At 41.6% G+C, this 26,354-nt stretch overlaps 1 protein-coding gene across 1 annotated transcript in view; it reads left to right on the plus strand.

Annotated features, from left to right (window-relative positions):
* The window catches only part of LOC115149390 (V-set and transmembrane domain-containing protein 2A), a 32,596-nt gene extending 6,821 nt beyond the window's left edge, over positions 1–25,775 (plus strand). Inside the window, exons 3-5 of the mRNA XM_029692219.1 lie at positions 17,955–18,005; positions 18,314–18,644; positions 22,134–25,775. Coding sequence (XP_029548079.1) covers positions 17,955–18,005; positions 18,314–18,644; positions 22,134–22,210 — 459 coding nt within the window. The 3' untranslated portion in view covers positions 22,211–25,775. The remainder of the gene's footprint in view (positions 1–17,954; positions 18,006–18,313; positions 18,645–22,133) is intronic.
* Positions 25,776–26,354: the final 579 nt, after the last annotated feature.

The following is a 26,354-nucleotide window of genomic DNA, read 5'->3' on the forward strand; positions in this document are numbered from 1 at the left end:
AACAAAACAAGAAACAAACGAACCGTGACATCAGAGGAGCTACATGCAGTAACTCAAAACAATATCCCACAAACACAGGTGGAAAAACAGCTACCTAAATATGATCCCCAATTAGAGGCAACGATTACCAGCTGCCTCTAATTGGGAACCATACAAAACACCAACATAGAACATTTACATTTTAGTCATTTAGCAGACGCTCTTATCCAGAGCAACTTACAGTAGTGAATGCATACATTTCATTTCATGCATTTTTTGTACTGGCCCCCCGTGGGAATCAAACCCACAACCCTGGCGTTGCACACACCATGCTGGCATTGCTTACACCATGCTCTACCAACTGAGCCACAGGGAAGCTGTGTATAGAAAATATAAACTAGAACACCCCCTAGTCACGCCCTGACCTACTACACCATAGAGAACCAAGGGCTCTCTATGGTCAGGGCGTGACATTACTGGCCCAATGCTCTAACCACTAGGCTGCCTGCCTGGCCATAGTGCATATAGGTTATGTCCTGCTTTCTATCCACTTGTCGCTTGTCTTTTTCCCTGCTGCTTCAATCTAATATTCTGTATTCCATGAGCTTGTCTTTTTCCCTGCTGCTTCAACCTAATGTCCTGTATTCCATCAGCTTGTCTTTTTTCCTGCTGCTTCAACCTAATGTCCTGTATTCCATCAGCTTGTCTTTTTTCCTGCTGCTTCAACCTAATGTCCTGTATTCCATCAGCTTGTCTTTTTCCTGCTGCTTCAACCTAATGTTCTGTATTCCATCAGCTTGTCTTTTTCCCTGCTGCTTCAATCTAATGTCCTGTATTCCATCAGCTTGTCTTTTTCCCTGCTGCTTCAATCTAATGTCCTGTATTCCATCAGCTTGTCTTTTTCCCTGCTGCTTCAATCTAATGTCCTGTATTCCATCAGCTTGTCTTTTTCCCTGCTGCTTCAATCTAATGTCCTGTATTCCATCAGCTTGTCTTTTTTCCTGTTACTTCAACCTAATGTCCTGTATTCCATCAGCTTGTCTTTTTCCCTGCTGCTTCAATCTAATGTCCTGTATTCCATCAGCTTGTCTTTTTTCCTGTTCCTTCAACCTAATGGAAAGCCCTTATTACACTGTGCCAATAACATTACTGATTTCTCATTTGGAATGACTCAATTATTGGGCCATGAGTGACTTTGGTAGGAGACAATTAATTTGAAGGGAAGCTTGATAAAGAGATGGGTGAGAGAACATGGAGACGTTATGGAGCGATAAGTTTGCAAGGGCTCCTGGGAAATAACAAGAGCCACACGCTGTGGGATGGTTCTTGCTAAGTATAATCATTATTGGACCAATGAGTCAATGATGGGAGGGGGGGGGGGCATTGCAGGTAATCATTGCAAAATGTCCTCCAAAAGATTAATCAAAACAGCTTTTCAACACAGAGTTCCATTAGATACTTATCCTCATGGCTGGTGTGGTCCCAATTGGTGTTGCGAAGCTTACGGATACTTTCAAAATACTTTGCTACAACTATTGTACTGTAATCATTTCCTCTCAGTACTTTTTTTTGTCAACTTGACACAATTTCATCTTTCACTCAGGGCCCCTCGGGTGGGCCTTGTGAGCCACTGGGGGGATCACAGGAACTAACTAGTGTGACAGACAGTCCAAGAGTGTGAGGACGTCTCCTGTGTAAACCTGCCATGTGTTAGGCCAGATTAATTAGACCACCTAGAGGTGCCATTGGGCAAGTTAGAGGATATAACAGCCATCTTGTTTTCAACATCCCTTCAGAAAATCCCCTGCAGAAACTCAGTGCTAATATCAATGGGTATGCTTATTGAGTGCCATATGCATTGGTTGCATGGCTCTGAGCAGTGTCCAAGGGGCTTTGGTCCAAAGACGCCAAACGGAGGTGATTTGTAGGAAGAAATATAACTAAGACAGGCTTGTAGAGCAGCACAGATAGGGATGTCTCCTGGCTTTACGGACATATTTGGTCAGAAAGGAGAAAGACAATTTTCCAAGCACGAGGCACCTCTGTCTAAACATGAGCTCGAGAGAGAAGGCGTTGTCTTGCATGCACAGCCAGCATCCTCCAATTCAATGTACTGGATCAAAACACAATCTCACTTTTTTGGAAGAGATTGGGCACAGTCAGAGAATGACTAGCAATTGATCCAACCAACTCAACGGGAGACGAAAGGAAGGGGGAAACATTGGCTGCAGGTGTATTCGTATTCATGTGTGTGTGTGTGTGTGTGTGTGTGTGTGTGTACACTCATACGTGACTAACTGATGTTGTTGAGCCGTTGTATCTGACATGACAAGTGACGCAAAGTTTCAAGCATCACTACAACACATATTGTTCAAGGGACAACACAAACGCCTTATCCTTTTGAGTTCCAGAGATGATTTAAGCCGACAAAGACAAGAACCCCTGCAGTTATGTGACATTCTGCTCGTGACCCCCTTATGGCCATTTCAAACATCAGCGACACTCGAACGATGTTTCTCCCTCAGATCCAGATTGTCTACAGTGATAGAAAGCACAGGCAGGAATGGGCTTATATGTATCGCATAGGGACAGGAAATTAAACACGGATTTAGATGATTGGCTGCCCAGGATGCTGGGTTCCAGGGAGGATTACAGGGAGAAGGCAAAGATGGAGGTTTACAGTTATATAGGTTCCAGAGCTGCAGTGTGACAGAATCACAATGATAATCGATGCGCAAGGAGATGTGTTTTTTTTGTCCACTGCATAGATCAATATTTAAGCAAGTCTCCTTCTGATATGACATGCTTTTTCAAATGGCTAGTTCTGTACATTCATACGGCTTTGAGATGTCAGTCATAAGTCTGCTTCGAATGGACATCTTGATATACACTGAGTGTACAAAATATTAAGAACACCTTTGTAATATTGACTTGCATCCCCCCCTAAGCCTGAATTCATCGGGGCATGGACTCTGCAAGGTGTCGAAAGCGTTCCACGGAGATGCTGACCCATGTTGACTTCAACGCTTCCCACAGTTGTGTCAAGTTGGCTGGATGTCCTTTGGGTGGTGGGCCATTCTTGACACATACGGGAAACTGAGTGTGAAAACCCAGCAGTGTTGTAGTTGTTGACACAAACCGATGTGCCTGGCACCTACTACCATACCCTGTTCAAAAGCACTTAAATCTTGCCCATACATTCTCTGAATGGTACTCATACACAATCCATGTCTCAATTGTCTGAAGGTTTAAAATGTTTTCTTTAACCTGTCTCCTCCCCCTTCATCTACACTGTTTGAAGTGGATTTAACAAAGTGACATCAATAAGGGATCATAGTTTTTTTTAAACCTGGATTCACCTGGTCATTCTGTCATGGAAAGAGCAGGTGTTCCTACGTAAGTGCCTTTCTGCTGGTCTTTATTGTAACTTTTAATAATATTTCTTATTATTATTGTACTGATGATATGATATGTAGGTGTAGGCCTTAATACATTGAACCAAGTAACTTATGCAATAATCCCACAACAAACTAAGTTAGGAAATAATATATTAAAAGTCTTGTGGAACATTTCTAAGAATAGTATTCAATTGAATTATGTAGATTAAACACTGAGCAGTAGCCTTTAGCCTATAACAACCGGCGGTCTCCTTACTTGAGGAAAGTGTTGTAGGCACCTGACCTAAATGTATTTGTTACCTCGTGCCGAGAGGAAAATCTAAAGGGATACGTCCAATTTTATTGCAATGACATTATTGAGGGGAAGTTATTAATCATGAGGCCTTTCTGCAGTAGGAGATCTAAAAGTGAAGTAGGGGTAAGTACCCCTTTGAGTGCTGTTCTAAGATCAGTTTGTCTTTTTTAGATTATAATGAGTCCTATAACATTCACAAGGGGGACCTGATCTTAGATCAGCTCTCCTACTCTGAGATGCTTCAGGAATACGGCCCAGCAGTTGTCCCCCTACTGAGAGATTGTAGTGATATCTCCACTTCAAGGTGTGACCCACTGTGGTCCAGTGGTATCAGGCTGGCTGCTCCACAACTGTAATGGGATAAATGAAGAGCCCATTGTGGAGTTTCCCAGATGAATCTCGTGGATGTCTGACAGAAGCGTCAAATAGGTGAGTGTCTGCATATGAAAGTGGTTGATTAGATTAAACGTGACCAATCCCCTTGATGTGTGGGACGACATTGACCTTGCCACTGTGCCAGCCTCCCTCTTCAACACTCCCAGACCTCTCTCTCTGTCTCTCTGTCTCTCTCTGTCTCACCCCCCCCCGATGGGGGGAAGGATGGAAGGATGCAGGGAAGGATGCAGGGAAGGATGGAGGGAGAGAGAAAGAGGGAGAGAGAGAGAGAGAGAGAGAGAGAGAGAGAGAGAGAGAGAGAGAGAGAGAGAGAGAGAGAGAGAGAGAGAGAGAGAGAGAGAGAGAGAGAGAGAGAGAGAGAGAGGAGAGAGAGAGAGAGAGAGAGAGAGAGAGAGAGAGAGAGAGAGAGAGAGAGAGAGAGAGAGAGAGAGAGAGAGAGAGAGAGAGAGAGAGAGAGAGAGAGAGAGAGAGAGAGAGAGAGAGAGAGAGAGAGAGAGAGAGAGAGAGAGAGAGATCCTGTATTCTGAGATAATGCAGCTGTCACACAGTTTTGATTCAGAGCATCGATTCATTCTTTAATTGCTTAGCGGATATTGGTTTGGGGGATATCACAGTAATGTATGGTCTAGCGGAACAGTATGGCACTGATCACACTGTGATATGTAATCATATGTTGTCGCTGCCAATAATCCTCGTATTAGTTGTGCCCTCAATTGTTTAGGTCAGATCTCAACAAACGCCCATTTCCTGACTTCCTTGGTATACTTTGTTAAGTCAAAAATGTGATTGTCTGTGCCTTGTTAATGCGTATGACTCACACCTGTACTGACTTAACTCTAATGGACAGGGTGCAGGGCACACGCTGAACATAACAGCTATCAGCGACTGGATCATTGTGTCCTTTGTGATGAACAGGAAACGTCCAAGATAATAAATACTTAGCCGAGCTTGGACTGGAGGGTTACACAGGTCAAAACTCAATTCACATCCCCTCTGACAGTCCCTCCACCTTGACTGACTCACATCAGACTGTACTGTGTTGCTACGCACCTGTAACCACGCTGCCAACCAGGTTATCATGGTAAATGTAGTCAGAAATTGCCTAGATGAAACTGCAGTTAGTTGTTATGAGCTTCCTGCTTAACAGTTGGACTCATATTGAGTGCAATTTTCCATGGTGGCTTTGGAGATGAGCGAGCAACAAGAGTTTGGAATTAAGCGTCTAATTAGGACTCCCAGGGAAAATGTATTTACTGACGGATCATGACCGAGACACCAATTTTGATATCAAGCATTTCAAGGGTACGCGGCCTCGTTTTGTGACAAGCATTTTAAGTCTGACAGAGAAAAAGGGCAAAAAAAACGTATTCAGCAGAAAAAGTTTCTCAGTGATGGAACGTAGCAGTGGTGGATAAAGTACCCAAATTCATACTTGAGTAAAAGTAAAGATACCTTAATAGAAAATGACTCAAGTAAAAGTAAAAAGTCACCCAGTAAAATACTACTTGAGTAAAAGTCTAAAAGTATTTGGTTTTAATTATACTTAAAGAAAAATTCTACCACATACTAGTATCTTGTGGTGTTTGTTTCATTCCTCCATTATTGACAATCAACTTTTCATGTAACTTTAAAAATATAGTAATCATCCGTTTATGATGCATTTTGCATCATATGATGTAAAATGCATCATAAGGGGAGGATTTCTGTATTTTGAAAGTTACATATCTTGAAAACTTGATTGCTCGCAAGCAAAACATTTTGGGACTGTGTCAACAATAGACTCATTTTTCTTTAAGTATCGAAAGTAAATGTAATTGCTAAAATATACTTAAGTATCAAAAGTAAAAGTATTAATAATTTAATATTCCTTATATTAAGCAAACCAGAAAGCACGATTGTTCTTTTTTTACAGATAGCCAGGGGCACACTCCAACACTCAGACATCATTTACGAACAAAGCATTTGTGTTTAGTGAGTCCGCCAGATCAGATGCAGTAGGGATGACCAGGGATGTTCTCTGTTTAGTGAGTCCACCAGATCATATTCAGTAGGGATGACCAGGGATGTTCTCTGTTTAGTGAGTCCACCAGATCAGAGACAGTAGGGATGACCAGGGATGTTCCCTGCTTAGTGAGTCCACCAGATCAGAGGCAGTAGGGATGACCAGGGATGTTCTCTGTTTAGTGAGTCCTCCAGATCAGAGGCAGTAGGGATGAACAGGGATGTTCTCTGTTTTGTGAGTCCACAGGTCAGAGACAGTAAGGATGACCAGGGGTGTTCTCTGTTTAGTGAGTCCACAGGTCAGAGACAGTAGGGATGACCAGGGATGTTCTCTGTTTAGTGAGTCCTCCAGATCAGAGGCAGTAGGGATGACCAGGGATGTTCCCTGTTTAGTGAGTCCACCAGATCAGAGGCAGTAGGGATGACCAGGGATGTTCTCTGTTTAGTGAGTCCACCAGATCAGAGACAGTAGGGATGACCAGGGATGTTCTCTGTTTAGTGAGTCCTCCAGATCAGAGGCAGTAGGGAGGACCAGGGATGTTCTCTGTTTAGTGAGTCCACCAGATCAGAGGCAGTAGGGATGACCAGGGGTGTTCTCTGTTTAGTGAGTCCACAGGTCAGAGACAGTAGGGATGACCAGGGATGTTCTCTGTTTAGTGAGTCCTCCAGATCAGAGGCAGTAGGGATGACCAGGGATGTTCCCTGTTTAGTGAGTCCACCAGATCAGAGGCAGTAGGGATGACCAGGGATGTTCTCTGTTTAGTGAGTCCACCAGATCAGAGACAGTAGGGATGACCAGGGATGTTCTCTGTTTAGTGAGTCCTCCAGATCAGAGGCAGTAGGGATGACCAGGGATGTTCCCTGTTTAGTGAGTCCACCAGATCAGAGGCAGTAGGGATGACCAGGGATGTTCTCTGTTTAGTGAGTCCACCAGATCAGAGACAGTAGGGATGACCAGGGATGTTCTCTGTTTAGTGAGTCCTCCAGATCAGAGGCAGTAGGGATGAACAGGGATGTTCTCTGTTTTGTGAGTCCACAGGTCAGAGACAGTAAGGATGACCAGGGATGTTCCCTGTTTAGTGAGTCCACCAGATCAGAGGCAGTAGGGATGACCAGGGATGTTCTCTGTTTAGTGAGTCCACCAGATCAGAGACAGTAGGGATGACCAGGGATGTTCTCTGTTTAGTGAGTCCTCCAGATCAGAGGCAGTAGGGAGGACCAGGGATGTTCTCTGTTTAGTGAGTCCACCAGATCAGAGGCAGTAGGGATGACCAGGGGTGTTCTCTGTTTAGTGAGTCCACAGGTCAGAGACAGTAGGGATGACCAGGGATGTTCTCTGTTTAGTGAGTCCTCCAGATCAGAGGCAGTAGGGATGACCAGGGATGTTCCCTGTTTAGTGAGTCCACCAGATCAGAGGCAGTAGGGATGACCAGGGATGTTCTCTGTTTAGTGAGTCCACCAGATCAGAGACAGTAGGGATGACCAGGGATGTTCTCTGTTTAGTGAGTCCTCCAGATCAGAGGCAGTAGGGAGGACCAGGGATGTTCTGTTGATAAGTGTGTGAATTGTACCATTTCCCTGTCCTGCTAAGCATTCAAAATGTAACAAGTACTTTGGGTTTCAGGGAAAATGTATGGAGTAAAACGTATATTATTTTCTTTAGGAATGTAGTGAAGTAAAAGTAAACATTTTCTAAACTATAAATAGTAAACTAAAGTACAGATACCTCAAAAAACGACTTATTAAGTAGTACTTTTAATTATTTTTGACACTGGCCGTCCGGGCTAGTAGACTACAATTTCTACTAGCCCGGGTCTGCTACACGAAAATGGAAAAGGACTAGTTTGGCACATTTTCTTGTGACTGAAAATTACTATCCTTGGGCTAGTGCAGTGGTATTCAAAGTCGGGGTCACGACCCCTAGTGGGGTCACAGGGTAACTGTAAAATATTGGGAACTAACAGTGAAGAGTAATGATTTTGGTATGGGATAATATACAAACCTTTTTCAGAAAGATAATTAGAAAAATAAAATCTTATTGATTAAGTGTATTTTTTATTTTTTTATGTTCATAAAATATGAAAATGCAATGAAATGAATTGAAGGTTATTTGTCTGATATAAAAATCTAACTTTACCGATTTTTAACATCAAATCAAATGTTATTGGTCACATACAATTTTTTTTGCAGATGTTAAATGCATGTGTTCCTAGCTCCAACATTGCAGTAGTATATAACAATTCACAACAATACACACACATCTAAAAGTAGAAGAATGGAATTAAGAAATATATAAATATTACGATGAGCAATGTCGAAGTGGCATTGACTAGAATACAGTAGAATAGAATACAGTATATACATATGAGATGAGTAAAGCAGTATGTAAACAATATTAAAGTGACTAGTGTTCCATTATTAAAGTGGCCAGTGATGCCATGTCTATGTATATAGGGCAGCAGCCTCTAAGGTGTAGGGTTGAGTAGCCAGGTGGTAGCCGGATAGTGATGGCTATTTAACAGTCTGATGGCCTTGAGATAGAAGCTGTTTTTCAGTCTCTCGGTCCCAGCTTTAATGTACCTGTACTGACCTCACCTTCTGGATGATTTGATTTGATAGCGGGGTGAACAGGCAGTGGCTCAGGTGTTCAAACACTCCAATCAGCTGGTCTGCGCATGCTCTGAGGATGCGGCTTGGGATGCAGTCTGGGCCGGTAGCCTTGCGAGGGTTAACACTCTTAAATGTCTTACTCACGTCGGCCCTGTGCTAGCCTAATTTCCACCCTTGCTGCTTTGTCACATACATTTTCTCTGCCTTGGAAAGTTGTGGTGTTTTTGTTTGCTCAACAGACATACATCAAGACCATACTGTATCTGTTCACAAGGACACGATTGGGGTTTTCTTAGCTGCCTGAAATGCAGGGTCAATGTCAGAGCAAAATAAATATCTACTTTGGAGAAGAAATCTTGGGTTTCCTTGCTCTCAGGTGGGAGAAGAGAGAAACCACTTTCGGTGAGTGAAACAAGTCATTTCAGGCTGTCTATCATAGAGCGGACCAGCTATCTATATATTTGAGGGCTAGAGGTATCAATCATCCATGCACCCCTGCTGCTCTTACTGACAATATGTTGCCTCAAGACCATTACGTAGAGAGATATGGTGACAGGTTATGGCATGTTGTTGTGTAATGGATTTTTACAAATTCTAAACTCAGCAAAAAAAGAAACGTCCTCTCGCTGTCAGCTGCTTTTATTTTCAGGAAAATTAACATGTGTAAATATTTCTATGAACATAACAAGATTCAATAACTGAGACATAAACTGAACAAGTTCCACAGACATGTGACTAACAGATATGGAATAATGTGTCCCTGAACAAAGGGGGGGGTCAAAATCAAAAGTAACAGTCAGTATCTGGTGTGGCCACCAGCTGCATTAAGTACTGCAGTGCATCTCCTCCTCATGGACTGCACCAGATTTGCCAGTTCTTGCTGTGAGATGTTACCCCACTCTTCCACCAAGGCACCTGCAAGTTCCCGGACATTTCTGGGGGGGAATGGCCCTAGCCCTCACCCTCTGATCCAACAGGTCCCAGACGTGCTCAATGGGATTAAGATCCGCGCTCTGAGCTGGTCATGGCAGAACACTGACATTCCTGTCTTACAGGAAATCACGCACACAACGAGCAGTTTGGCTGGTGGCATTGTCATGCTGGAGGGTCATGTCAGGATGAGCCTGCAGGAAGGGTACCACATGAGGGAGGAGGATGTCTTCCTTGTAACGCACAGAGTTGAGATTGCCTGCAATGACAACAAGCTCAGTCCGATGATGCTGTTACACACCACCCCAGACCATGACGGACCCTCCACCTCCAAATCGATCCCGCTCCAGAGTACAGGCCTCGGTGTAACTCTCATTCCTTCGGCGATAAACGCAAATACGACCATCACCGTCCTGTCTCTCTGTAGCGCTGTCATAGGTGTCTCACAGTACGGACATCGCAATTTATTTATTGCCCTGGCCACATCTGCAGTCCTTTATGCCTCCTTGCAGCATGCCTAAGGCATGTTCACGCAGATGAGCAGGGACCCTGGGCATCTTCCTTTTGGTGTTTTTCAGAGTCAGTAGAAAGGCCTCTTTAGTGTCCTAAGTTTTCATAACTGTGACCTTTATTGCCTATCGTCTGTAAGCTGTTAGTGTCTTAACGACCGTTCCACAGGTGCATGTTTATTAATTGTTTATGGTTCATTGAACAAGCATGGGAAACAGTGTTTAAACCCTTTACAATGAAGATCTGTGAAGCTATTTGGATTTTTACAAATTATCTTTGAAAGACAGGGTCCTGAAAAAGGGACGTTTGTTTTTTTGCTGAGTTTATTTGTGGATATACCCCACTCATTGGTTGGCTTTACATGAAACAAAACAGTGGAAGTGACAGGATACAGCATGTGTTATTGGTATCGTTGAGGGAAATGGGTGTATTTGTTTCCAGCTGGAATCTCTTCAATTTGATTACATTCAATATGATTGTATCAATCCCTTCGAGGGGAGTTTGTAATGAAAATGATTATTATCAGTCCAGGAAATATACTTTAGTAATTAGTGTACTTTTATTATATTGGATTGCTTGTTTCTCATCATTGGTAAGGCTCTGTTATTATTGGATGTTTGAGGCAACAGCCTTTTTTTTACTGGTATGTTATGACCATGCATTCACTGAGTGTACAAAACTTCCCTGTAGCTCAGTTGGTAGAGCATGGTGTTTGCAACGCCAGGATTGTGGGTTCGATTCCCACGGGGGGCCAGCACAGAAAAAAAAAAATGTATGAAATTGTATGAAATGTATGCATTCACTACTGTAAGTCGCTCTGGATAAGAGCATCTGCTAAATGACTAAAATGTAAATGTAAAACATGGGAGCACCTGCACCGGTTTGAGTGTGTCAAGAACTGTAATGCTGCTGGGATTCTCTTTCTCTCTCTCAACTTTCCATTGCCTAAAAGGGGTCTGTTGCATTGAGAATCAAACGAATCCTAAAAAAACAACGATATTATGTTATCACAAGATCTGTCATCCGCCAATGATTTTGACTTAAATACCTCAAGATGTTTTTAATGGTTGATTGATGTGCTAATTTACTTCCATCCAATTGGATAAAGTGATTCTTATTAGACTGTGCATATTAAAGTTAGCTTCATAATTACAGTGATTATTCAACATGAATGTGAATAATGTATTGTTTTGTTCTATAAACACTAAGTGTGTTTCCATGCGTAGCCACTTCTTGCCCAGAGACATTAACAACATCAGTGAAGAGATCTATAGTATATAGAAAAGGTAGAAAAAGTTTTCTTTCAACATCTCTCCATGGAAGTATGGAGGTGTTCTCTAAGTTATTTTGTAAGTTGTTGGTCTTCCTGATATTAGTTCCTTGAACTATCTTTCTGATTGCTTACTTTCATTTCCTGTCTTTTACTCCGCTGTGAGTCATAACACACAGCCTCTGCCAATTCTGAAAGGCCAATGCTTTTCTACAACATGCATTTTTCCTAAACATTTCAACAGAGATGGCATTGAGGGTAGAGGATGTTGGTGCTGCGTCCTTGGAACTGTACTGTTGTGTCTCACCTTCACCTTGTTTCTCAGGATATCTCTGATGAACAAGAAGAGGAGAAGAGAGGAAGGAAGTCACAATTAAACGATTTATTCAGCGAAAGAATGCAAAAAAACTCTTGTTTTTTGCAAAAAGGGATTTGAAATATTTAATTTACTGTGAACCAGTTTCACGTTGAAAATAGGATGTGCTTGTGCATCAGATGTGATTGTCAAACCCCCTTCATGAACCTTGATAAATTAATGTATTCCCATGGTACTTTTTCATTCAATTCTCATAATGATTCTACTGTATTAAACATGCTTCAGTTGTTTTACACAGCAATTCACCATTTTTCATAATAGCCTACTTTACATTGACATTTCATATTGTCTGCCTCTGTCTCAGTCTCCTCATTTGTAACATGCCAGCTCTTCCTTTCCTCTGTGTCAGAGAGGGATAGGACTGTCAGCCTGAAAATAAAACTGCCCAATCAATTGACTTTCAATATTCTCCAGTAAACATTTGTTTAAGTTAACCTACAGCTATCTCTTTTTGAGACATTGTGTCCCATTCTCTGTTTGTATGTTGACATGTTCCTTGTCAGTAGTTTGTTGTGTGTTGGGTGTGTGTGTGTGGGGAGTGATCTATGATGGCACTAACAAGAGGTTAACTCAACATCTGTGGGGATCATCAAAGATTGGAGAAATTCCTCTGTACCTCCACTTGTTATGGGAACTGATTGGACTTCTATATGATGGCATTGCTGATTGGACTGAGAGGTTTGATGATATACTTGAAACACCACCATGGTCTCATGCTTCACTTATATAGTTGCCAAGGTGGTGTGGAGATAGAGGAGACTAGGGAGCCACAAGTGGCTTTGAAGCCATTTTTAGAAACTCTTTAAACGGAATCTTGTCTCCTGTTTCCACACTATGAGCGTCTGAAGGGCTGAGTAGGAGTTTCCTTCTCTTGATTTTTTCACATTTACTTCTGTGCCCTCTAAACAGCCCTGAAATGCTCAGATTGTTACTTTACACTATTTATCTCAAAGTTACTCATTTCACAAGTCCTGTGCAGTGATATTTTACACTGCTCAAAAAAATAAATGGAACACTTAAACAACACAATGTAACTCCAAGTCAATCACACTTCTGTGAAATCAAACTGTCCACTTAGGAAGCAACACTGATTGACAATAAATTTCACATGCTGTTGTGCAAATGGAATAGACAACAGGTGGAAATTATAGGCAATTAGCAAGACACCCCCAATAAAGGAGTGGTTCTGCAGGTGGGGACCACAGACTACTTCTCAGTTCCTATGCTTCCTGGCTGATGTTTTGGTCACTTTTGAATGCTGGCGGTGCTTTCACTCTAGTGGTAGCATGAGACGGAGTCTACAACCCACACAAGTGGCTCAGGTAGTGCAGCTCATCCAGGATGGCACATCAATGCGAGCTGTGGCAAGAAGGTTTGCTGTGTCTGTCAGCGTAGTGTCAAGAGCATGGAGGCGCTACCAGGAGACAGGCCAGTACATCAGGAGACGTGTAGGAGGCCGTAGGAGGGCAACAACCCAGCAGCAGGACCGCTACCTCCGCCTTTGTGCAAGGAGGAGCAAGAGAAACACTGCCAGAGCCCTGCAAAATGACCTCCAGCAGGCCACAAATGTGCATGTGTCTGCTCAAACGGTCAGAAACAGACTCCATGAGGGTGGTATGAGGGCCCGACGTCCACAGGTGGGGGTTGTGCTTACAGCCCAACACCGTGCAGGACGTTTGGCATTTGCCAGAGAACACCAACATTGGCAAATTCGCCACTAGCACCCTGTGCTCTTCACAGATGAAAGCAGGTTCACACTGAGCACGTGACAGACGTGACAGAGTCTGGAGACGCCGTGGAGAACGTTCTGCTGCCTGCAACATCCTCCAGCATGACCGGTTTGGCGGTGGGTCAGTCATGGTCTGGGGTGGCATTTCTTTGGGGGCCCGCACAGCCCTCCATGTGCTCGCCAGAGGTAGCCTGACTGCCATTAGGTACCGAGATGAGATCCTCAGACCCCTTGTGAGACCATATGCTGGTGCGGTTGGCCCTGGGTTCCTCCTAATGCAAGACAATGCTAGACTTCATGTGGCTGGAGTGTGTCAGCAGTTCCTGCAAGAGGAAGGCATTGATGCTATGGACTGGCCCGCCCGTTCCCCAGACCTGAATCCAATTGAGCACATCTGTGACATCATGTCTCGCTCCATCCACCAACGCCACGTTGCACCACAGACTGTCCAGGAGTTGGCGGATGCCTTAGTCCAGGTCTGGAAGGAGATCCCTCAGGAGACCATCCGCCACCTCATCAGGAGCATGCCCAGGCATTGTAGGGAGGTCATACAGGCACGTGGAGGCCACACACACTACTGATCCTCATTTTGACTTGTTTTAAGGACAGTACATCAAAGTTGGATCAGCCTGTAGTGTGGTTTTCCACTTTAATTTTGAGTGTGACTCCAAATCCAGACCTCCATGGGTTGATACTTTGGATTTCCATTGATTATTTTTGTGTGATTTTGTTGTCAGCACATTCAACTATGTAAAGAAAAAAGTATTTAATAAGATTATGTCTTTCATTCAGATTTTGGATGTGTTATTTAAGTGTTCCCTTTATTTTTTTGAGCAGTATATTTAACCAGGCAAGTCAGATAAAAACAACTTCTTATTTACAATGACATCCTACTGGGAACAGTGGGATAACTGCCTTGTTTAGGGGAGGAACAACATATTTTTTACCTTGTCAGCTCAGGGATTTGATTCAGCAACCTTTCGGTTCCTGGCCTAATGCTCTAACCACTAGGCTACCTGCCAACCCTTGAGTTCTTCTCAAATGGAAAGAGGTGATAACTTATACAGATTTAATGCAAACAGTACACCCAAAATGTATGAAATGCGATCACGTACAGCAGTATTTTCAAAAACTCATTTTAAATTACATTTTGTTCTGTCAGTTAAAACCTATGTACACTTGGAGTGCTGTTTAGCCGACTGAAGCCGAGTCCTACACTCTCTTTCATATTGGGAGATGCTGCAGTTCATCTATTGTACATGTAATTACCATTGCAGCATCTGACACTTGACCAATGGCAGTGGAGCCTTTCCAGCTTTTTCCATTTTGAGAAGAACTCAAGAACATGATTGCAGTGGCCGTAATTAACATTAACAACAGATCTCGCGCCATAACGTCTTGAGCGCCCACTCAAGAGTCAGTGAGCTTTGTAATTAGCGAGCACTTACAAGGCTGCATGGCATTTTATGTACTCCAGCTTAACACACTCAAACGTTATTATTGGGTACTTGATGTTATGACGAAGGACTTGTTAAAAGGGCAGATATTTTGTAGAGGAAGTTCACTTGCAGTTCCCAAAACAAATGTGAAACTGGCACACTTCCATATTAGGACAGCCTCAGACAATGCATCAAGATCAACTCTTGTCTTACCAAGTGTGTGGTTTTTGCATTTGATTTGGATTCCAAGTTGTTCCTAACCAACTTGAAGAAGACGTACTGCTGTGCACAGGGCTTCTACTTTTCAAATCAAATCAAATCTAAATTAATCTGTCACGTGCACAGGACAAAGCAGCTGTAAATGCTATAGTAAAACACTTACTGGTTGACTTTGTCAAGTGTTACAGAAAGTGAATCTACATCGAAGTTGACTGTCGTTCATCTGGTTGTTGGCTTGGGCAGCCTTTAGTAATGGAAGTGTATTGTATTGTTCCTCACTTCTCCAGACAGTGAGAGGGGAATAACATGTTGAGCTCAAGAGCCTTAGCCCAGCTCTTGAAGGATGAAAGCGTGAGTCTTGTTGTTGCAGCTGATCTTATGATTTGATTGTTTTTTAAATCAAGGCTGCTTATTGATTGCCTCTAATTAATGAAATGTAACACAGGGGGCCTATAGACAATAACCTAAGAATTATAACAGCCTCTAGTTCATTATAATGAAATATGTCAGACGATCGTAATGAAGGGTGGAAGTGCAATACAGTTAGGTCTATATCTCAATGTAAATGATTCCATTCTTCTCTTTTGACATTCATTTGGTTGCAGGGACCTGGGCGGCCCCTTGCTTTATGCACAGTAATTGCGGGACACATTTTACAAGAAGTCAATTTCAGTTCGCATGAAGAATGGCAGTGTGTGATGGTGGAGGGTTTTTGTAATAAAGAGACAAGAGATTGAAACTGAGAGTGTGTGGAGCTCAGAGGCAGCCAGGCGTAGAAAAATGAAAAATAAATGAGAAAATAATGGAGCTTTTGTTTCTTAGTGTCACTGCAAACTTTTGCATCACAGTCAAAAGACGTTAATTCACTCTAAAGAACACTTGTAAATTAAACAGAACACATTTTTAGACAAAAGGGTATCATTATTGATGAAAACAGGCGTTCTAAGACTGGGAGCCTATTTCCCATTTGAGGAAACAAGCTGTTCTGTTACGCTCCAGTTACGGATAGGCTAACGCTTGTGTACATTTTAATAGATTTCTCTCATCATGAAATCAACACATTTCCGTGACAGTTAAATGTCTGATGACACACAACGCCAGTCTGCAAGTGGCCTATAAATGTCTATTTCGCTTCATGATAAATCCCTGGATCCTGAATGAATATCGAAAAATTCATTATGTCACAATTAAGTTAATTGCATTTGTACAAGGCTAAATGACTAATGGAGTTCCACAATTAAATGCCCAGCATTTTTTTATGGTTCGCAAAGCCACTGTAAATTGACTAGACCCAATTGGGATAAAGTACCCTATAAAACTGTGATCCAGGACTGAACGAGAGACAGGCTCCAATCTCTTTCTGCTGGACCTAGTCTTTGGTCATTGATGGTTAGATGATTGTTAGACTCGTTCACATTCTACAGTACATCCACTCTACAAAATTATTCTGAATGTAGAGGGAAACCAGGAAGACAGATGTGAGTGGATATCTATCTTTTAGAAGATTACCCATCCCAGAATAGATGTCTATCTTTCAGAAGATTATCCATCCCAGGTGATTTATATGGACACTACATGGAGTCTATAGTTTAATCAAGGGACAGTTTGTAAAGAAAATATTGAGATTGGTGACTTTGGTCAAATCCATGCCGAAGCCCCACCAATTCTCTTGACATCATCGTCCGCAATTGTCTATTATTAATAGTTTTGATCACAGTTGACAGAAAGTATTCTATTGTAAGTAGTTGCTTCTCGAAAGTCATTATATACTTGACAGAAAACTCGCTAGTTCAGATTTTCTTATGTAGCTCCTGTACCTTTTCGACCTTAAAAGTCTCTCGTGGAGCCGGCATATTTCAACCTCTGAAGGTGTTTCTTTCATGGACTGGTTTGAAAGAGGCTCTGCTGTTCTGCTCAAGCCTGTCATCAGCACACTTTCGCAGAAATAAGTCTATTTGGCCTTCGATGAAGATTAAATAAATTATACCCTCTAAAATCAATGCCCAGTCCATGATGTAGGCTTTGGGCTGAGTGTTTGCTGTGGTGCCAGAATACAGCCACCAGAGCCAGAATGTGGGCATGTTCAACCTGAAGCTGGGTCCCTTTTTTTGATGTCTCTGTGTTTTCACTTCATTTGAGAGTCTCCTATTGGAAGGTTTGTTGTGGGTATAAAGACACCAGACAGTTCATTATGTCTCATCAGCAGGTAGAGAAAACATTGGCTTTTCTTAGATGATGATAATGCAGAGTTCTTTGCCAGTTCAATGTCATTTATGAGTAATAGTTTGTTGCAGTCAGTTGTCAATTTGTCAAAGAGTATAAACATTCTGTTTCATACTGTTTCTTTTGACTGAATATCGAAGTAACTGTATTTCATTGATTCTTTTCTGAAAGCTTTGTCCCCATTCTAAATGTACAGAATGGGGGGAAAAAAATAAGGTTTTCCTTCATTTTAGCCGATCTTTTGTGGTGATTATTGGTATATTTTTGCTGCTTCCATATGTGATTAACTACTTATCGATGTAGCTATCAAACATTTATAGTCGTCCATGGATGACGACGATGCTGCATTTACACACAAAATATACTTTTGAGTGCACCGTACTAAAGGAATGCCAGAGACTTTCTGACTAGTTGTATTTGAGTGTCTGCGAAGACTAAACTGGTATATAAATATTTCTCCTTGAACATTAGAGTGGCACACTCTTAGAGACCCATAATGCATTGCTGTCCACTTTTCAAATGTCTTTTCAGCTTTGTTCCTGTTTTTTAGGTGTATATTTGTTTTCTCTGTTTTCTTAGATGGAAGTCATACCAGAGCCGGATCCAGACGATGAAGGGACTAAAATAAGTGTAAGTTACTGCATCTACAGATGTGGTGTCCATATTAAGACATCAAATTAAATAAAATGTATTTACATAAGCAGATGTCACAAAGTGCTTAAACAGAAGCCCAGTCTAAAACCCCAAACAGCAAGCAATGCAGATGTGGAATATGGACACCATAAGTATGTGACTCCATAAGTATGGACACATAAAACCATCACTATGTGTTACTGTTGTGTCATTACATGGTTCTCTGTACTGCACCACTAGTCATGTGGCTTTGTGATGTAGGTTGATCCTGCATTGTTCATGAACATCTCTATATCTCCCTACAGACGGTGAAGGTACAGGGAAACGACATCTCCCACAAACTGCAGATCTCCCGGGTGGGAAAGAGTGACGAGGGCCTGTACGAGTGCAGAGTCACCAATGCCAACTACGGAGAGCTGCTGGAGTACAAGGTCCAGGCCTACCTGAAGGTGAACAGCACACGGCCCCGCATCAGGCTGGCCAAGAAGACATCCCCCTTGTCCCACCTGACAGCAGATAAGAAGCCACGCAAGACAGGCGCCACAGCAGCACAAGACAGCATGAGCCCCGACCTGAGGGTTCTCTCTACCTCCAGCTCTCAGACATCATCAGCCAAGACAATCAAACAGAGTTCAGGTGAGACAATCAAACAGAGTTCAGGTGAGATAATCAAACAGAGTTCAGGGGGGATAATCAAACAGAGTTCAGGTGAGACAATCAAACAGGCTCAGGTGAGATAATCAAACAGAGCTCAGGTGAGACAATCAAACAGAGTCCAGGTGAGATAAACAGAGTTCAGGTGAGATAACGCTACGTCGGGTTCCGGTACTCGCTTTTTCATGTTTCATGGAATTTCAGTGGACTTGATCATTAGCCAATCCATCTATCTATTTTGTATCTTTTTTTTAATCCTTTTTTTCTGCCTGTATGTCAGTCTGTCTGTTTGTCTACCTGTCTATCCTTGTCTGTATGCCTTTCAATCCAGGCTGCAAAGATTTTACACATTGCCGTACCTGTAAACCATGGCAATTGTTAGCCGAGTAGGAATTCAGTGCATGGTGTTGTCTGCATTACGTGCCTGTGCAGAGAAGGCTAATGTGTCAGGTCTCGTTACCTCACAGTTTGCATACATTTGTTTTGGCATTGTTGGTTTTTCAAAGCTATTGGATCACTTAATTAAAATACAACGAATGTCCCAGAAGTGAGATGTACCAAAAGGCCTTCACAACTTTGTTTAAACTACGTGGCAAGTCGCCAACCCGTTGTGGGAAAAAAAGAACTATGCTGAACAAAAATATAAATGCAACATGCAACAATTTCAAATATTTTCTAGAGATACAGTTCATAGAAGGAAATCAGTCAATTGAAATAAATGTATTAGGCCCTAGTTTATTTATTTCAAATGACTGGGCAGGGGCACAGCCATGGGTGGGCCTGGGAGGGCATAGAACCACCCACTAAGGAGATAGGTCCACCCACTGGGGAGCTAGGCCCAGCCAATCAGAGTGAGTTTTTCCCCACAAAAGGGCTTTATTACAGACAGACATACTGGATGTGGAGGTCCTGGGCTGGTGTGGTTACACGTGGACCGTGGTTGTGAGGCCAGTAGGATGTTCTGTCAAATTCTCTAAAATGACATAGGAGGCGGCTTGTGGTAAAGAAATTAACATTCAATTCTATGGCAACCCGCTCTGGTGGATATTCCTGCAGTCAGCATTCCAATTGCACTCTCCCTCAACTTGAGACATTTGTGGCATTGTGTGACAAAACTGCACATTTTAGAGTGGAGTTTTATTGTCCCCAGCACAAGGAGAAAAGCTCACTAATAGGAATGTAAACACATTTGAGAGAAACAAGCTTTTTGTGCACATGGACAATTTCTGGGATCTTTTATTTCAGCTCATTAAAAACGGGCCAGCATGCGTTTATATTTTTGTTCAGTATACTTTCATAAGATCGAATACCCCTGTGTCCTATCCGACATGGCTGAGCGTTGAACTATACTGAGAACTGGGAACATTTGTGAAATGGGTGAATGACACCTAGATGCAGTGCCATCTGGTATCACCAAATCCCAGCAGGGATTTACTAGACAAATCAGACTGTTATTGCATCTTTTTCAGTAGGCCACATCCACAGCTAGCACCATCATGTAGGCAGATAGATGGCGCAAGGCCAGCTCTCTCCTAATCTCAGTTAACCCAGAATTTTAATCTCTGGGAGTTTGATCAGTTTTGTGATTAACTTCTAGGTCTATACTTTTTAAGAAATTTAGACTTCTATCGGTTTGCGAACTCTCCACCCTCGCAAAAGGAAACTCTCAGCCAAAGTCCCCCCCCAAAAGACAGTTAAAACACTACCTCCTATTCAGTCCCGTTCAGATTCTTTGGTCTACATGCAGAATCTGCCCATGGGAGATTAGCTGTCTCCCTATGGTAGCAGCATAAGGCCAGGGTGATGCACCCTTCCTCAGGGTGATGCACTCTCCCTCAGTGGGGAGGTCACTCTGCCCTGCATTCCATTAGACAAAATATTGATTAAACTAGAGACTCAGTTAGACTGTAATGATTGCTAGTGGACCAGGTGACTTTACTCTGTGCAACTTAAAGCCATTTGAGTCCTGTTAGGGTAAAACTAACAGTCCTTGGGTGTAGTATTTTCCTTGTGCTCACTCCTGTTTTAGTCTTATTTATTAAATCAAGAGTTTGGTTGTGACAATTCATGTTTTTTTAAGCTTTTCCTGTGATGCACTTTTTTTTTTTTATCTAAGAATGACATGTAGGCTATATTCTGTGGCGTGAGTATGTTTTCAGGTGGGGCTAGCGTGGATGGTGTGAGATATTCACTGCACATCATCAGTGCAGTCTCCATCGGCAGTGCAGCGTAGCCCACCCTCCCAGGCTGTGAGCTGATTAATGATTCTCCATGCGGAGGATGTTTTGGCCTAGCTCCTCTGTGGCACTCCTGTCCACTTGATCACCCCAGGCCAAATTAAATCTGGCAGGGAAGAACAGCGGGTCACAGGCCTCCGTCTTTTTCCTCCTCCTGATATTGAGCCGAACCAAAATGTCCCCTGACAATTCTCCTCTTAGAACATTGCTGTGCTTGGTCTGACAGACAAATCCAGTAAATGTCATCATGATTTAGGGAATATTTCATTTTCCATTTCCTGAATGCTGCCTTGTATCGGGAGGATTACATTCTTGCTCTTTTCCCTCCCGGACACTTTTTCAGTCTCGGCAGGTACAAGAACAAGTTCATCTTGTTTCTTTTTATGCTTTTTGGACCTTGGATCCAGTTTTAGTTTGTGTGTTCCAGGGTGATTTAACAGAATAAAAGCTTAATATACACTAGAGCATGTACCATTGCCATTCAGAATATCTTCCCATCTCTCCCTTCTGTACTCTAAGTTCTGCATCATTATCCTTAGTACAGAAATGCCTCGATGCCTTTTTTCTGTGCTCTAGCTCTTGCTTTTATCAATTCAAGGACAATGTCCCCGAGACACAAATGAACCAAATTTGCATAAGACTGCCAGGCTATTCAATATCACACAGTTGTCAGACAGTGTGGGTTGCTCAAAATGCAGTGGAAACTGACTTCAGAACAGACAGCAGCTTGACAAGTTCAGCCAATGGTAGCTGTCCATGTAAATCCTTTCACGTCAGTTCAAAGACCGTTTGTACTTCCTGTACTTTAGGGTAAAGATTCTATCCTCATTTTTTTGTTGTGGGTGTTTGGTGTAGTGAGTGTTCATTTGAATACATTTAAATTAATTTACTCACATTTGGAAGCTAGTGGCCTTATCCAGCCTTCATATTTCATTTCAGAAGCAGATCATTCTATATGTGCCTAATGTATATAATGTTTCAGACTAGTGTCATAGCTTTTGCATACATTTCTCCTCAGCAGTTCATAATTGTGAAAGATAACAACTGTGCACATATTTTGTGTGAAATGAACGCATAATCTATATAACGACGGATGAGTACCAACCTCACACCCAATGTACAGCTTTATAAGTACAAAATACATACGTTACAACAATAAGTGTTTTTGTCAGTGATAAAAAATGAATTCAAGATAAACGCTATATATGTGTTGACCGTATTCCTTCTTTCACAGGCACGAGGATAGCTACAAGCTTTGGACTTGCCATCCTGATTCTTGCCTGTGGCTTCATGAGGGATACCTTGCTATAGTTTCAAGGTCTGACTTTTCCTCCGAGTATCACTCCCTCTTCTCGAAGCGAAGGAGAAAATGGCCTGTTATTACCACCAAGCGGACGACACAGTTGGCCCTAATTTTCCACTACTCTGCACCCAATGCATTCTTATTACCCATTGTACACAAGAGGCACCTTCTCAAAGGCCAGCGGTGGGATTACCTGTTGTGCCGACGTTTCTTCAATGCACCCAACAATCGAAACAAAATGGAAACTGACATTGGCTCCTTGGAATATCTTTCACAGACCTTTATTTTGAGTTTCCTGCAGTGAATCTATCGTGTCATTGCTTAAAGTAAAAAAAAATATATCTATATTTGTGTATATATAATATCAGTATATATAATTGTTTTATTTCAAACACCTGGAACTGTATATAGCTTACATTCGCTATGTTTTCACTATTATGAAACTACATCGTGCAAGGCTATTCATAGTCCTCTTAGAACAAAAGAGCTAGTCAAATACAACAACATGATGTTAGGGCCTAGTCGGATTGCTAAATGAAGGCAACTCGACAATGAAATATTTTATCGTCCATATTGTGTGTAACCTGCAAATACAGTTCTTGAACGTTGTTATTACAGATCACTTCTCATTAATGCTCACCTTTACTTTTTTACATGGTATTTCTTCTGTTTACAATTATACTACTTTTCCGACCCTTATCATTTCCTATTATGATTCATGAACATGTCAAATGTTCATAATATGACCGTGCCAGCAGACTATTCATCTAAATTGGCCTGCACTAATATTGTACAAAGCCATTAATAGTCATGCTTCACGTACGGTACAGCTCCCCTATTTAAATGTTCTACCATCACTGAAAAAAAAGGACTGAGTATCAAGGTACTGCTGTAGCCTATTGTTCAGGGACACTATCTTTATGTAAGAATCTTACATTAGCCAAGAAGACATCTTATACCGTTTTGATGGTGCAATGATTCCCCCCAATGATACCTAGAAGATACGTTTCTTATCTGTTACACAAACGTAAGGACGAGGAAAGACTCTATAGGTCTTGTGATTAAAGGAAACGGTTTTAAATTGCTCTCGCTCTTACCCCTTCACAATGTTCATTGACACAACGCTTTGACAATCTGACCTCTTGATTCAGAACCCGTTAGCAGACGTCATGGATTTTACCGTTATACAAAACTGTTAATAGAAATAGGAGCTTTCTAAGTATCTCTGCATTGTTCCATAGACATTCACCACTTTGAATAATTTCCATTAACTCAATGGATGCATCGATGTTATGTCGCATTATTGTTAAGTAAATTGACCACTGGACATATTCCCCCATAAATACAGATGACAGATCTTAATTTGAGCCAGTTTGCTACAGCAGGAAAATAATCCTTCAGCAACAGGACATTTTAATTATTATGTGGATTATAGTTAATGGACATTTTCAAAGTGTAAAATATACATTTCTGAATCTTTTTAAAACCTCAAATACACTACAAGTAGTAAGTTCCCCTGCTACGGGGTGATCACATTAAGATCATACATCTGTACTGTTTGAATGGGTGGAATTGTTCATTGATGCAGTAACAATGCTTCAGATCTGCCATTCAGTTGAGTTGAAGAGGGTAGCCAAAGACTGAAGAGAGTCTCCATTGTAAAAATGTATCATGCAACCAAAGACATTGCTATGGCCATACAATATGGCGTTCACCAACATTGATCTCTTTGCTCATACTGTAGCCTAGTGCTCTCACATATTGTTCCAATGTATTTCCAATCTGGGCTTACCCAGATTCACAACGCAACATCTGTCAATTTCTTCAAATCCTGTTTAAAATAACAGCATTTTGGACTTACTGGGATGGAATAATTCTAGGTATTGGAAGTACCTACAAATTCCAGGGGCAACAAAGAAGCACCATTTTGCTGAAAGTCTCAATAGGCTTTTTCCACAGTTAACATAGTCCAGTCTGCTGTACACAGCACTGCTGAGATCAGTGAGAGGATCTAAACTAGGGTTTCCCAAACTGGGTGCACATTTAGATTTTTGGCCCTAGCACTACACAGCTGATTTGAATAATCAACTAATCATCAAGCTTTGATAATTGTAATCAGCTGTGTGTGTAGTACTGGGGGCGGGGCGAGGAACAAGTTTGGGAAAGGCTGATCTGAACATGTTGATTCAGCAATTGGAGTTAGCTGACAGAACATACCGCAGGATACACCTAGAGACATATCCTGATCAGCAAGTATTGTCAGGGTACAAGATGTGTGGACGATATATTTAATCTGCACTGTTCCAGTGGTGCTAGGATGACAAAACTCAGTCTAGCAAGGCTGTGTCATGCCACTCAACCTCAAATCAATACTAGGCTAAAGTCCATTGAGTAAAGTAACATCATAACTATTTAAATTAATTCTAAATGTTCAGTTTTGTAAAAGAAGAGTTGACATCTCTAGTAGAATGTTTATACCGTACAAGTTCTCTAGCCAGGGGCTGGTGAAATGGATAGCATATTTGTGTGCACAGTTAAAGTGATGCTCCAGAGCTTTTGTATAATTTCAGACAGTCATTTTTGAAAGTAGTGTTCACGAGCCAAAACGGGTCCCAGAAAACTGTGCACAGTTGTGTACTATGTCATCCATTTCGTATGATGTTACGTCATGCAAAAATATTTAATTTTGTTTTGCAAATCAGATGATATGTTACGAATTTGTAAGTGCTTAAGATCCCGAACTGCATCTTTAAATGAATGCCTTCAGTTTGTCAAATCCCTGTATAGAATTTAAATTAAAAAAATCTGTAAAACTTGTAAAGTAAATAATCAGCATGTAACCTTTTTTAATCAAAATGTCTAAAAGCAGAGACAAGTGATGTTCTGTATTTGTAACAATGTTGTCATTTATTCATTTGCTAACAACAGGAAATGGAATTACGCAATTCTTTAAAAAAAGCTTTATTGACAGTTGGATTCGCCATCAGTTACGGAGGACCTCTTCTAATGGCAACTTACCTGTTGCACGGCCTACAGTACTTTAACTCACTGGATTTTATCAGCAAGAAATGGAACCACTTCAGAGAATTATGGGTCAAGCAAAGTGAATATATATCATTTGAAGGATCGACAAAAGTCATTTATTAAGGTAATTGCAAAGTCTGACAATTGTGGTGGCTTACAAGCAACAAAGTCTCAGCCATCAAACAAGATACGGGCAATCCCACATGAAGGAATTACTCTGAGACTCAGATTTTTTACTTTAAAATGTTTGCCAAACAAAGTCCAATTGATATCAAAGTTTAAGAAACCACAATGACTACTTTTAACAATTTACATTCAAAACTTGACCTTAATATATTTACTTGAAGAACAGTGCTGATGCAAAGTATGGTAACTGAATGATGGTTTGTTCTGTTGGTGCCGTTATTCTGTAACCAAACTTTGCATCTGCACTGTTCTTCAAGTAAATGTGCTTTTGTCAAATTTCTGTGTAAAATGTTAAAAGAAGTCATTGTGCATAGAGTTGTTTTTGTTTTAATAGGCAAGTCAGTTAAGAACAAATTCAAATTTTCAATGACGGCCTACCCCGGTCAAATCCTCCTCTAATTGTGCGCCGCCCTATGGCACTCCCAATCACGGCCGGTTGTGATACAGCCCAGGATCGAACCAGGGTCTGTAGTGATGCTTCTAGCACCGCCACTCGGGAGCCCACTTTGGGAGTTGTATGGTGTGTTAAACTTTGAAATCAATTGGATTTTGTTTGGCATAGATTTTTTAAGTAAAACAAATCTGAGTCTCAGTGTCATTCCGTTACCGGGGAATTTTCCGTACAATGCAATGACAATTGAGTAGCACTATCAGTTTCTGTTCTTTTTTTCTGATCCATTGTTTCAGCTCCACATAGATGTATTGTCTCCTTATCATGATTCATCTCCATGCAGTCTTGTCTGTTTGTTGAGCCGTCGAAAATGTTATGAACTGTAATTTTATTTTGATTTGGTAGTGTGTGTGAAGCTTCTGTACTGGAACGTTGACACAGTTTGTATTGTAATGATGATATCAGAATAATATTTAAATAAATCATTTTCACAGACTGGATTCAAACACTGCTTCCATTGATGAGTCCATTTGTTAAGTCTGTAATATACT

Source organism: Salmo trutta, chromosome 2 (genome assembly GCF_901001165.1).
Source record: "Salmo trutta chromosome 2, fSalTru1.1, whole genome shotgun sequence".
Taxonomy (NCBI): domain Eukaryota; kingdom Metazoa; phylum Chordata; class Actinopteri; order Salmoniformes; family Salmonidae; genus Salmo; species Salmo trutta.